At 62.8% G+C, this 14,785-nt stretch overlaps 1 protein-coding gene across 1 annotated transcript; it reads left to right on the forward strand.

Moving 5' to 3' along the window:
- The first annotated feature begins 12,580 nt into the window (after positions 1–12,580).
- Positions 12,581–14,347, forward strand: LOC136050661 (uncharacterized). The gene is given in 4 exon segments (XM_065739694.1): positions 12,581–12,741; positions 12,930–13,083; positions 13,282–13,662; positions 14,267–14,347. Coding segments are annotated over 4 exon segments (777 nt in total).
- Positions 14,348–14,785: the final 438 nt, after the last annotated feature.

Raw genomic sequence — 14,785 nt, forward strand, 5'->3', positions numbered from 1 at the left:
CCACCCCACAGCCCCACATCACCCCACATGTCCAGCCCCACATCGCCACCCCACATCTCCACCCCACATCGCCCCACATCTCCACCCCACAGCCCCACACCTCCACCCACATCGCCCCACATCTCCACCCCACAGCCCCACATCCCCCCACATGTCCAGCCCCACACCTCCACCCCACATCGCCCCACATCTCCACCCCACACCCCCACATCACCCCACATGTCCAGCCCCACATCTCCACCCCACATCGCCCCACATCTCCACCCCACAGCCCCACATCACCCCACATGTCCAGCCCCACATCTCCACCCCACATCGCCCCACATCTCCACCCCACAGCCCCACACCTCCACCCCACATCGCCCCACATCTCCACCCCACAGCCCCACATCACCCCACATGTCCAGCCCACATCTCCACCCCACAGCCCACACCTCCACCCCACATCGCCCCACATCTCCACCCCATAGTCCCACATCACCCCACGTGTCCAGCCCCACATCTCCACCCCACATCGCCCCACATCTCCACCCCACAGCCCCACACCTCCACCCCACATCGCCCCACATCTCCACCCCACAGCCCCACATCTCCACCCCACATCACCCCACACCTCCACCCCACATCTCCACCACAGCGGAAACGAGCTCATTAACACTGATTAACCGCGCCCTAATGAAGTCAGCTCATTAACGCTAATTAACTGCGCCTTAATTACATCCCGGAAGTGGTCTCATTAACGCTAATTAACTGTGCCTTAATTAGGTCCCCAAGCAGCAAAAGTGAGCTCATTAATGCTAATTAAGGTGTCTTGATTACATCCCGGAAGTGAGCTCATTAACGCTAATTAACCGTGCCTTAATTACATCCCGGGAGTGAGCTCATTAACGCTAATTAACTGCACCTTAATTACATCCCGGGAATGAGCTCATTAACGCTAATTAACTGCGCCTTAATTACATCCTGAAGAAAGCTCATTAACGCTAATTAAGGTGATTTAATTACATCCCGGAAATGAGCTCATTAACGCTAATTAAGGCTAATTACACCAGGAAGCAGCGGAAGTGAGCTCGTTAGTGCTAATTAAGGCTAATTACATCATGGTGACCCGGAAGTGAGCTCGTTAGCGCTAATTAAGGCACTAATTACACCCTGAGGCCCCGGAAGTGAGCTTATTAGCACTAATTAGGGCACTAATTACACCATGGAGCAGCGGAAGTGAGCTCGTTAGCACTAATTAAGGCACTAATTACACCCTGAGGCCCCAGAAGTGAGCTTATTAGCACTAATTAGGGCACTAATTACAGCATGGAGCAGCGGAAGTGAGCTCGTTAGCGCTAATTAAGGCACTAATTACACCCTGCGACCCCGGAAGTGAGCTTATTAGCGCTAATTAGGGCACTAATTACACCCTGAGCCCCGGAAGTGAGCTCGTTAGCGCTAATTAAGGCACTAATTACTTCATGGCGACCCGGAAGTGAGCTCATGAGCGCTAATTAAGGCACTAATTACACCCTGAGGCCCGGAAGTGAGCTCGTTAGCGCTAATTAAGGTACTAATTACATCACGGCAACCCGGAAGTGAGCTTATTAGTGCTAATTAAGGCACTAATTACACCCTGCGACCCCGGAAGTGAGCTCGTTAGCGCTAATGAAGGCGCTAATGACACCCTGGAGCAGCGGAAATGAGCTCGTTAGCGCTAATGAGGGCCCTAGCGAGAGCGCGCGCCCCCGAGGCTGGCTCGTTAGCGCTAATTGGCGCTAATTACATCATGAAGCAGTTGATGTCGGGCTTGCGGCACACGCAGTACACGGGCGCGTTCTCCTCCCCCCCCGCCCCCACCGCCGCCTCCGACACCGCGCCCTCCTGCCACGGGGGGAGGGGCACGGTCACGGGGGGAGGGGCGGGGGGGGACACGGGCACGCGTGGGGGAGGGGATACGATCACGCTGGGGGGGACACGGTCAGGCATGGGGGGGAGGGGCGGGGGGGGACACGGTCACACGTGGGGGGGAGGGATACGGTCACGCAGGGGGGGGACACGGTCACGTGTGGGGGGGAGGGGCGGGGGCGGACACGGTCACGCGTGGGGGGAGGGGGGTGGGGGGGGACACGGTCACGCGTGGGGGACGGGCAGGGGTGGAGGGGAGGGGGGGGCAAGGTCACGAGGGGGGGAGGGGGCGGGGGGGAGGGAGAGGGGGACACGGTCACGAGGGGGGGAGGGGCACAGTCACGCGTGGGGGGGAGGGGCACGGTCACGGGGGGGGAGGGGCGGGGGGGGACACAGTCACGCGTGGGAGGGAGGGGCGGGGGGGGACACGGTCACGCGTCGGGGGGAGGGGCGGGGGTGGACACGGTCACGCGTGGGGGGGAGGGGATACGTCACACGTGGGGGGGAGGGGCAAGGGGGGGAGGGGGAGGGGGGGAGGGGAGAGGGGGGGCACGGTCACAAGGGGGGAGAGGGGCGGGGGGAGGGGAGAGGGGGGCACGGTCACAGGGGGGAGGGGCGGGGGGGGACACGGTCACGCGTGGGGGGAGGGGCGGGGGGGAGGGGGGGCACGGTCACAAAGGGGGGAGGGGCACAGTCACGCATGGGGGGGGAGGGGATACGGTCACGCGTGGGGGGGAGGGGCAAGGGGGGGAGGGGACACGGTCACGCGTGGGGGGGGAGGGGAGAGGGGGGGAGGGGCGGGGGGGAGGGGAGAGGGGGGCACGGTCACGGGGGGGGAGGGGCGGGGGGACAAGGGCACGCGTGGGGGGGAGGGGATACGGTCACGCGGGGTGGGGAGGGGCGGGGGGGACACGGTCACGCATGGGGGGAGGGGCGGGGGGGAGGGGCAAGGGGGGGGAGGGGATACGGTCACGCATGGGGGGGGAGGGGAGAGGGGGTGGAGGAGGGGGGGCACAGTCACAAGGGGGGGGGGAGGGGCGGGGGGGGACACGGTCACGCGTGGGGGGAGGGGGGACACGGTCACGCGTGGGGGGAGGGGCAGGGGTGGAGGGGAGGGGGGGGCACGGTCATGCGGGGGGGGAGGGGCGGGGGGGACACGGTCACGCGTGGGGGGGAGGGGATATGGTCACGCGTGGGGGGAGGGGCGGGGGGGGAGGGGATACGGTCACGCGGGGGGGGAGGGGTGGGGGGGACACGGTCTCGCGTGGGGGGGAGGGGATACGGTCACGCGGGGGGGGAGGGGTGTGGGGGGCAGGGGCAAGGGGGGTCACGGTCACGCGGGGGGGGGAGGATGGGGGGGGAGGGGAGAGGGGGGGAGGGAGATGGGGGGACACGGTCACGCATGGGGGGGAGGGGACACGGTCACGCGTGGGGGGGAGGGGCGGGGGGGACACGGTCACACGTGGGGGGAGGGGAAGGGGGGGAGGGGCGGGGGGGGAGGGAGAGGGGGGGAGGGGAGAGGGGGGCACGGTCACGCGGGGGGGAGGGGCGGGGGGGAGGGGAGAGGGGGCACGGTCTCGCGTGGGGGGGGAGGGGCGGGGGGGCACGGTCACGCGTGGAGGAGGGGCGGGGGGGAGAGGGGGAGAGGGGCAAGGGGAGTGGGGATACGGTCACGTGGGGGGGGAGGGGCAGGGGGGGACACGGTCACACGTGGGAGGGAGGGGCGTGGGGGGCTCGGTCACGCGTGGGGGGGAGGGGCATGGGGGGGCACGGTGACAAAGGGGAGAGGGGGTCGCAGGGGGAGGGGCGACGGGGGGAGGGGCGAGGGGGGGGCACGGTCACGCGTGGGGGGGAGGGGCGGGGGGGGAGTGGCAAGGGGGGGCACGGTCACGCGTGGGGGGGCAGGGGCGCGAGGGGGTGTGGAGGGGCACGATGGGGGGCAGGGGGGAGTGGTTGGGGGGCACGGTCACGCGTGGGGGGGAGGGCGGGGGGGGAGAGGGGGGGGCACGGTCACGCGTGGGGTGGGAGGGGCGTGGGTGGAGGGGGCGCAAGGAGGGGGGAGGGGGGACGCGAATTGGGGGAGGGTCGATGGGGGGAGGGGGGCACGGTCACTCGTGGCGTGGGGGGGGAGGGCACGAGGGGGGGGCGTGGGTGGGGGGCGGAAGAGGGGGACGAGGGTGGGGGAGGGTCCCCGGGGGGAGGGGCGTGGGGGGGGAGGGGCGCGGGGGGGGAGGGGCGTGGGGTCCCCACACGTGAACACTGAGCGTGGTCGGCTGTGGGGGGACGGTGTGTGGGGGCAGGGGACATGTGGGGCGGGGGGACATGTGTGGGGCAGGGGCAGCTTGTGGAGAGGGGGGGGCAGCATGTGGGGCAGGGGCGCATGGTGTGGGGCGGGCTTGTGTGGGGCAAGGGAGAAATGTGGGGGGGGGCATGTGTGGGGCGGGGGGAGATGTGGGGTGGAGGGGACATGTGTGGGGGCAGGGGGAGATGTGTGGGGCAGGGCAGCTTGTGTGGGGCAGGGGTGGCATGTGGGGTGGGGGGGGGCATGTGTGGGGTGGGCTTGTGTGGGGCGGGGGCAGCATGTGTGGGGCAACAGGGGAAGTGTGTGGGGCGGGGGGGCATGTGTGGGGCAGGGGCATGTGTGGGGAGTGGGGGGCACGTGTGGGGTGGGCTCTGTGTGGGGCAGGGGTGGCATGTGTGGGGCGGGGGGGAAATGTGGCGTGGAGGGAGCAATGTGTGGGGCGGGGGGACATGTGTGGGGCAGGGGGATCATGTGTGGGGCAAGGGAGAAATGTGTGGGGCGGGGGGAGATGTGTGGGGCGGGGGGGGGGCGTGTGTGGGGCAGGGGAGAATGTGTGGGGCCGGGGAAGATGTGTGGGGCGGGGGGGGGAATGTGTGGGCAGGGGGAGATGTGGGGTGGGGGCGCAAATGTGTGGGGCAGGGGGGACATGTGTGGGGCGGGGGCGCAAATGTGTGGGGTGGGGCGGACATGTGTGGGGCGGGGGGGACATGTGTGGGGCAGGGGGACCATGTGTGGGGCCAGGGAAGATGTGTGGGGTGGGAGGCGTGTGTGGGGCAGGGGGAGATTTGTGGGGCCGGGGAAGATGTGTGGGGCGGGGGGGGCATGTGTGGGGCCAGGGAAGATGTGTGGGGTGGGAGGCGTGTGTGGGGCAGGGGGAGATTTGTGGGGCGCGAGAAGATGTGTGGGGCGGGGGTGGCATGTGTGGGGCAGAGGGAGGTGTGTGGGGCTGGGGAATATGTGTGGGGCGGGGGGCATGTGTGGGCAGGGGGAGATGTGTGGGGCTGGGGAAGATGTGTGGGGCGGGGGAGATGTGTGGGGGCAGGGGGAGATTTGTGGGCAGGGGGAGATGTGTGGGGCAGGGGGAGATGTGTGGGGCAGGGGGACTATGTGTGGGGCCAGGGAAGATGTGTGGGGTGGGAGGCGTGTGTGGGGCAGGGGAGATTTGTGGGGCCGGGGAAGATGTGTGGAGCGGGGGGGGCATGTGTGGGGCAGAGGGAGATGTGTGGGGCTGGGGAATATGTGTGGGGCGGAGGCATGTGTGGGGTGGGGGGCGTGTGTGGGGCAGGGGGAGATGTGGGGGCGGGGCGCAAATGTGTGGGGCGAGGAGAAATGTGTGGGGCAGGGGGGACATGTGTGGGGCAGGGGGACATGTGTGGGGCGGGGGGGACATGTGTGGGGCAGGGGGGGATGTGGGGCGGAACCCACACGGGGCTGTGCCCCAACGGTGGAGGCGCTGATCTCTATGGGGCGCTGTGGGGCGCTGTGGGGCGCTATGGGCGCTGTGGGGCGCTGTGGTCACGCGTGGCGTGGGGGGGGGGAGGGGGGACGGGCGCGGACCCGAAGGCGCGGACACTCACCATGGCCGGCCGCGGTCCGGACGGGAGCGACTTCCGCTTCCGGTGCGGGGTGGGCGGGGAACCGTTTACGTTGGGGGGGGGGGGGGGGGGAGACGGCGCATGCGCACAAAAGTGTGTGGGTGGGGGGGTGTGGCGGCGCATGCGCAGAGAAAGTGTGTGGGGGGGGTGGGGAAAAGCGCATGCGCAGAAAGGAGGAGGAGGGGCGGTGTCAGCGCATGCGCAGACATGGGGGGGGAGGGGGAAGGCGGTGGCGGCGCATGCGCAGAGAAAGCGTGCGGTGGGGGCGGGGAACGCGCATGCGCAGATGTGGGGAGGGCGGGGAGAAGGGGAGCGCATGCGCAGAGAGGAGGGGAGGAGGGGCAGCGCATGCGCAGATGTGGGGAGGGAGAAGCGAGAGCGCATGCGCAGATATAGGGACGGGAATAACACAACAGCGCAATAACACAACAGCACAACAACACAACAGCACAACAACACAACAGCACAACAACACAACAGCACAATAACACAACAGCACAATAACACAACAGCATAATAACACAACAGCATAATAACACAACAGCATAATAACACAACAACACAACAGCACAACAACACAACAGCACAACAACACAACAGCACAATAACACAACAGCATAATAACACAACAACACAACAGCACAACAGCACAACAACACAACACAAGAACATAACACAATAACACAACACCACAACTGCACAATAACACAACAATAACACAACACCACCACATAACTGCAACACAACAGCACCACACAACAACACAACAGCACAATAACAACGCAACACAATAACACAACAACACAACACAGCTGTGTGACAGGCACAGTGACACTGTGACAACAGCACAACAACACAACAGCACAATAACACAATAACACAATAACACAACAGCACAATAACACAATAACGCAACACAACAGCACAACAGCACAATAACACAATAACGCAACAGCACAACAGCATGACAACACAACACAATAACACAATAACACAACAACACAACAGGACAATAACACAATAACACAACAGCACAACACAACAACACAACACAGCAACACAATAACACAACAGCACAATAACACAGCAACACAACAGCACAATGCAACACAACAACACAACGGCACAACAACACAATAACACAACACAGCTGTGTGAGAGGCACAGTGACACTGTGACAACAACACAACACAACAGCACAACGCAACACAATAACACAACAGCACAATAACACAACAACACAACAACAGCACAATAACACAATAACGCAACAGCACAACACGGCAACACAACACAGCAACACAATAACACAACACAACAACACAACAGCACAACAGCACAATAACACAACACAACACAGCAACACAGTAACACAACAGCACAATAACACAACAACACAGCACAACAGCACAACACAACAACACGACACAACAGCACAACAACACAACAAAACAGCGCAATAACACAACAGCACAACAACACAACAGCACAACAGTACAATAACACAGCACAATAACACAATAACACAACAACACAACACAACAGCACAACAGCACAACACAACAGCACAACAGCACAACAGCACAACACAATAACACAACAGCACAATAACACAATAACACAACAACACAACAACACAACAGCACAACAGCACAGTAACACAACAGCACAACAACACAGCACAACAACAACACAACAGCACAATAACAACACAACACAATAACACAACAACACAACAGCACAGCCATGCGTGAGGCAGTGACACTGTGACAATAACACAACAACACAACAGCACAACAACACAACAGCACAACAGTACAATAACACAATAACACAACAACACAATAACACAACACAACAAAACAGCACAATAACACAACAGCACAATAACACAACAGCACAACACAATAACACAATAACACAACAACACAACACAACACAACAGCACAACAACACAACAGCACAACAGCACAATAACACAACAACAGCACAACACAACAACAGCACAACAGCACAACACAACAACACAACAGCACAACAGCACAACACAATAACACACCACCACAACACAGCACAATAACACAACAGCACAACACAACACAACACAATAACAGCACAACAGCACAACAGCACAGCACAATAACACAATAACACAACAACACAACAACACAATACAATAACACAACACAACAACACAGCACAATAACACAACAACAGCACAGCACAATAACACAACAGCACAATAACACAATAACACAATAACACAACAACACAACAACACAACACAATAACACAACAACACAACAACACAACACAACAGCACAACAGCACAACAGCACAACACAACACAATAACACAACACAACAACACAGCACAATAACACAACAGCACAACACAACACAACAGCACAATAACACAACAGCACAACAACACAACACAATAACACAGCACAACAACACAGCACAATAACACAACAGCACAACACAACACAACAGCACAACAACACAACAACACAACAGCACAACAGCACAACAGCACAACAGCACAAGGGCTGTGTGCGGCTGTGTGCTGCTCACGCTGTGCCGCGGCCGCGCTGCTGCAGCTGCACCAACTGCTCCGCCAACCTGCGCCACAGCAACGGGGGGGGGGTAAGGGGGAGTGACAGACGGGGGTGACGGGGGGTGACGGGGGGTGATGGGGGGTGATGGGGGGTGACGGGGGGTGATGGGGGGTGATGGGGGGGTGACATCTTTGGGGTGACAAGAGTCGGGGTGACAGAGTTGCAGTGACAGAGGGGGGTGACAGAATTGGGGCGCCATCTTTGGGGTGACAGAGTTGGGGTGACAGCTATGGGGTGACAGAGTTGGGGTGACAGAGTTGGGGTGACAGCTATGGGGTGACAGATTTGGGGTGATAGAGTTGGGGTGACAGAGTTGGGGTGACAGAGGGGGGCTGACAGGGTTGGGGTGACAGCTATGGGGTGATAGCTATGGGGTGACAGAGTTGGGGTGACAGAGTTGGGGTGACAGAGGGGGCGCCATCTTTGGGGTGACAGAGTCGGGGTGACAGAGTTGGGGTGACAGAGTTGGGGTGCCATCTTTGGGGTGACAGAGTTGGGGTGACAGCTATGGGGTGACAGAGGGGGTGCCATCTTTGGGGTGACAGAGTCGGGGTGACAGAGGGGGGTGACAGAATTGGGGCGCCATCTTTGGGGTGACAGAGTTGAGGTGACAGCTATGGGGTGACAGCTATGGGGTGACAGAGTTGGGGTGACAGAGTTGGGGTGACAGAGGGGGGCTGACAGGGTTGGGGTGACAGCTATGGGGTGATAGCTATGGGGTGACAGAGTTGGGGTGACAGAGGGGGCGCCATCTTTGGGGTGACAGAGTCGGGGTGACAGAGTTGGGGTGACAGAGTTGGGGTGCCATCTTTGGGGTGACAGAGTTGGGGTGACAGCTATGGGGTGACAGAGGGGGGGTGCCATCTTTGGGGTGACAGAGTCGGGGTGAGAGAGGGGGCGCCATCTTTGGGGTGACAGCTATGGGGTGACAGATTTGGGGTGACAGAGTTGGGGTGCCATCTTTGGGGTGACAGCTATGGGGTGACAGAGGGGGGTGCCATCTTTGGGGTGACAGAGTCGGGGTGACAGAGGGGGGGTGACATCTTTGGGGTGCCAGCTATGGGGTGACAGATTTGGGGTGCCATCTTTGGGGTGACAGAGTTGGGGTGACAGAGCTGGGGTGCCATCTTTGGGGTGACAGCTATGGGGTGACAGCTATGGGGTGACAGCTATGGGGTGAGAGCTATGGGGTGACAGATTTGGGGTGACAGAGGGGGCGCCATCTTTGGGGTGACAGCTATGGGGTGACAGCTATGGGGTGAGAGCTATGGGGTGACAGATTTGGGGTGACAGAGGGGGCGCCATCTTTGGGGTGACAGAGTTGGGGTGACAGTTGGGGTGACAGGGTCAGGGTGACAGAGTTGGGGTGATGGGGGGTGACAGAGTCAGGGTGACAGATTTGGGGTGACGGGGTGACAGAGTCGGGGTGATGGGGGGTGACAGAGTCGGGGTGACAGAGTCGGGGTGACAGATTTGGGGTGACGGGGTGACAGAGTTGGGGTGATGGGGGGTGACAGGGTCAGGGTGACAGAGTTGGGGTGACAGTTGGGGTGACAGGGTCAGGGTGACAGAGTTGGGGTGACGGGGGGTGACAGGGTCAGGGTGACAGAGTTGGGGTGATGGGGGGTGACAGAGTCGGGGTGACAGGGTCAGGGTGACAGAGTTGGGGTGACGGGGGGTGACAGAGTTGGGGTGACAGAGTTGGGGTGACAGGGTCAGGGTGACAGAGTTGGGGTGATGGGGGGGTGACAGGGTCAGGGTGACAGAGTTGGGGTGATGGGGGGTGACAGAGTCGGGGTGATGGGGGGTGACAGAGTCGGGGTGACAGATTTGGGGTGATGGGGGGGTGACAGAGTCGGGGTGACAGAGTTGGGGTGATGGGGGGGTGACAGTGTCGGGGTGACAGAGTTGGCGTGATGGGGGGTGACAGAGTCGGGGTGACAGCTTTGGGGTGACAGGGTCAGGGTGACAGATTTGGGGTGATGGGGGGTGACAGGGTCGGGGTGACAGAGTCGGGGTGACGGGGGGGCGCCATCTTTGGGGTGCAGCCCCACCGGTCCCTGCGCCGCTGCTGCCCCCCGCGCCGTCCCAGCGCCGTCCCCACGCGTCCCCGCGCCGCGCAGTGCTCCCGCTGCCACACGCGGCTGGGGGGGCAGCAGCGTCACCCCACTGACACCCACGCGGTGGGGGAGGGGCGTGGGGTGTGGGGGGTGTGGGGTGTGGGGGGTGTGGGGGGTGAGGGGTCTGGGGGGTGTGGGGTCTGTGGGGTCTGTGGGGTCTGTGGGGTCTGTGGGGTCTGTGGGGTGTGGGGTGTGGGGGGTGTGGGGTCTGGGGGGTGTGGGGTGTGGGGGGTGAGGGGTCTGGGGGTGTGGGGTGTGGGGGGTGAGGGGTCTGTGGGGTGTGGGGTGATGTGGGGTGTGGGGTGATGTGGGGTGCGGGGTCTGTGGGGTGTGGGGTGTGAGGGGTCTGGGGGGTGTGGGGTCTGTGGGGTGAGGGGGGTGTGGGGTCTGGGGGGTGTGGGGTCTGGGGGGTGAGGGGTCGTGTGGGGTCTGTGGGGTGATGTGGGGTGGCAGTGGGGTGTGGAGTGATGTGGGGTGTGGTGTGGGGTGATGTGGGGTGTGGGGTGATGTGGGGTGTGGGGTCTGTGGGGTGTGGGGGGTGTGGGGGGTCTGTGGGGTGATGTGGGGTGTGGGTTATGTGGGTGTGGGGTCTGTGGGGTGTGGGGTATGGGGGGTGAGGGGTCTGTGGGGTGTGGGGGGTGTGGGGTGTGGGGGGTGTGGGGTCTGTGGGGTCTGTGGGGTGTGGGGGGTGTGGGGTGTGGGGGGTGTGGGGTCTGTGGGGTGAGGGGTGATGTGGGGTGTGGGGTGTGGGGGGTGTGGGGTGTGGGGGGTGTGGGGTCTGTGGGGTCTGTGGGGTGATGTGGGGTGTGGGGGGTGAGGGGTCTGTGGGGTGTGGGGTCTGTGGGGTGTGGGGGGTGAGGGGTCTGTGGGGTGATGTGGCTGTGGCGCGATGTGGGGCGGCTGTGGGGCGATGTGGGGTGATGTGGGTGTAGCTGTGGCTGTGGGGCGATGTGGGGCAGCTGTGGCTGTGGGGCGATGTGGGGCAATGTGGGGCGGCTGTGGCTGTGGGGCAATGTGGGGCGATGTGGGACAATGTGGGGCAGCTGTGGCTGTGGCTGTGGGGCGATGTGGGGCAGCTGTGGCTGTGGCTGTGGGGCGATGTGGGGCAATGTGGGGTGGCTGTGGCTGTGGGGCAATGTGGGGCAATGTGGGTGTAGCTGTGGCTGTGGGGCGATGTGGGGCAACTGTGGCTGTGGCTGTGGGGCGATGTGGGGCAATGTGGGTGTAGATGTGGCTGTGGGGCGATGTGGGGCAGCTGTGGCTGTGGCTGTGGGGCGATGTGGGGCAGCTGTGGCTGTGGCTGTGGGGCGATGTGGGGCAATGTGGGGCAGCTGTGGCTGTGGGGCGATGTGGGGCGATGTGGGTGTAGCTGTGGCTGTGGGGCGATGTGGGGCAGCTGTGGCTGTGGCTGTGGGGCGATGTGGGGCAATGTGGGGCAATGTGGGGCGGCTGTGGCTGTGGCTGTGGGGCGATGTGGGGCGATGTGGGGCGATGTGGGGCGATGTGGGGCAATGTGGGGCGGCTGTGGCTGTGGCTGTGGGGCGATGTGGGGCGATGTGGGGCGATGTGGGGCACTCACACGGCCACGCGTCCCTCGGGGCCCAGCAGCGCCTCCGTGGCCTCTGGGGAAAGAGCGGGGGGAGCGCGCGGACACCGCCGTCCGGAGCGGACATGTGGGGCAGTGTGGGGCGCCTATGGGGCACTTGTGGGGCAGCTATGGGGCGGTTATGGGGCACTTGTGGGGCAGCTCTGGGGCAGCTGTGGGGCAGCTATGGGGCGGCTATGGGGTAGCTATGGGGCAATTATGGGGTGGCTATGGGGCGGCTATGGGGCAGGTACGGGGCAGCTATGGGATGGTTATGGGGCAGCTATGGGGCAGTGTGGGGCAGCTATGGGGCAGTTATGGGGCACTTGTGGGGCAGTGTGGGGCGGCTGTGGGGCAGCTATGGGGCGGCTATGGGGTAGCTATGGGGCAGTGTGGGGCAGCTATGGGGCAGTGTGGGGCGGCTATGGGGCAGCCATGGGGCGGCTATGGTGTGGCTATGGGGCAGCTATGGGGCGGTTATGGGGCAGTTATGGGGCAGTGTGGGGTGGCTATGGGGCAGTTGTGGGGCACTTGTGGGGCAGTTATGGGGCAATTGTGGGGCAGTTATGGGGCAGTTATGGGGCAGCTATGGGGCGGCTATGGGGTGGTTATGAGGCAGTTATGGGGCGGTAGTGGGGCAGTTGTGGGGCAGTTATGGGGCAGTTGTGGGGCGGCTATGGTGCAGTTATGGGGCAGTTATGGGGCAGCTATGGGGCGGCTATGGGGTGGTTATGAGGCGGTTATGGGGCGGTAGTGGGGCAGTTGTGGGGCAGTTATGGGGCAGTTGTGGGGCAGCTATGGGGCAGTTATGGGGCAGTTACGGGGCGGCTATGGGACGGCTATGGGGTGGTTATGAGGCGGTTATGGGGCGGTAGTGGGGCAGTTGTGGGGCAGTTATGGGGCAGCTGTGGGGCGCTTATGGGGTGGTTATGGGGAGGCTATGGGGCAGCTATGGGGCAGCTATGGGGCGGCTATGAGGTGGCTATGGGGCAGCTATGGGGCGGCTATGAGGTGGCTATGGGGCAGCTATGGGGCAGTTATGGGGCGGCTATGAGGTGGCTATGGGGCAGCTATGGGGCGGCTATGAGGTGGCTATGGGGCAGCTATGGGGCGGCTATGAGGTGGCTATGGGGCAGCTATGGGGCGGCTATGAGGTGGCTATGGGGCAGCTATGGGGCAGCTATGGGGCAGCTATGGGGCGCTATGGGGCCGTGCTCTCACCCCTGGTGAGGAGGCGTCGCTCCGTCAGCTGCAGCTCAGACAGCGCCGCCCACAGCGCCTGCGGGGACTGCGGGGACGTGGGGGGATGGGGGGCACGGGGAGTATGGGGCGCTATGGGGCACTATGGGGTAATGTGGGGTGCTATGGGGCGCTATGGGGTGCAATGGGGTGCTATGGGGTGCTATGGGGTAATGTGGGGTGCTATGGGGCGCTATGGGGTGCTATGGGGTGCAATGGGGTGCTATGGGGTGCTATGGGATCCCATTGAAGCGCTATGGGGTGCTATGGGGTGCTATGGGGTAATGTGGGGTGCTATGGGGCGCTATGGGGTGCAATGGGGTGCTATGGGGTGCTATGGGGTAATGTGGGGTGCTATGGGGCGCTATGGGGTGCTATGGGGTGCTATGGGGTGCTATGGGATCCCATTGAAGCGCTATGGGGCGCTATGGGGTGCTATGGGATCCCATTGAAGCGCTATGGGGTGCTATGGGGTGCTATGGGGCGCTATGGGGCACTATGGGACGCTATGGGATCCCATTGGGGCGCTATGGGACGCTATGGGGCGCTATGGGGAGCCATGGGGTGCTATGGGGTGCTATGGGGTGCTATGGGATCCCATTGGGGTGCTATGGGGTGCAATGGGGCGCTATGGGGCGCTATGGGGCGCTATGGGGTGCTATGGGGTGCTATGGGGCGCTATGGGGCGCTATGGGATCCCATTGGGGCGCTATGGGGCGCTATGAGGCGCTATGGGGCGCTATGGGGCGCTATGGGGCGCTATGGGGCGCTATGGGGTGCTATGGGATCCCATTGAAGCGCTATGGGGTGCTATGGGGTGCTATGGGGCGCTATGGGGTGCTATGGGGTGCTATGGGGCGCTATGGGGCGCTATGGGGCGCTATGGGGTGCCCCACTCACGTGTTCCCGCTGCAGCCGCCGGTGCTCCTCCATGAGCGCCTCCAACTCCTGCCAGAACTGCTCCCTGCCCCACAGCGCCCCATAGCAGCCCCATAGCGACCCATAGCGACCCATAGCGACCCCATAGTGCCCCACAGCGCCCCATAGCAGCCCCATAGCGACCCATAGCGACCCCATAGTGCCCCACAGCGCCCCATAGCAGCCCCATAGCGACCCATAGCGACCCATAGCGACCCCATAGTGCCCCACAGCGCCCCATAGCAGCCCCATAGCGACCCATAGCGACCCATAGCGACCCCATAGTGCCCCACAGCACCCCATAGCAGCCCCATAGCGACCCATAGCGACCCATAGCGACCCAGAGCGACCCCATAGTGCCCCATAGCAGCCCCATAGCGACCCATAGCGACCCATAGTGACCCCAAAGTGCCCCATAGTGCCCCACAGCGCCCCATAGCAGCCCCATAGCGACCCATAGCGACCCATAGCGACCCCATAGTGCCCCATAGCAGCCCCATAGCGACCCATAGCGAC

Source organism: Cyrtonyx montezumae, unplaced genomic scaffold (assembly GCF_038088225.1).
Source record: "Cyrtonyx montezumae isolate F1298 unplaced genomic scaffold, pur_monq_1.0 scaffold_244, whole genome shotgun sequence".
NCBI lineage: Eukaryota > Metazoa > Chordata > Aves > Galliformes > Odontophoridae > Cyrtonyx > Cyrtonyx montezumae.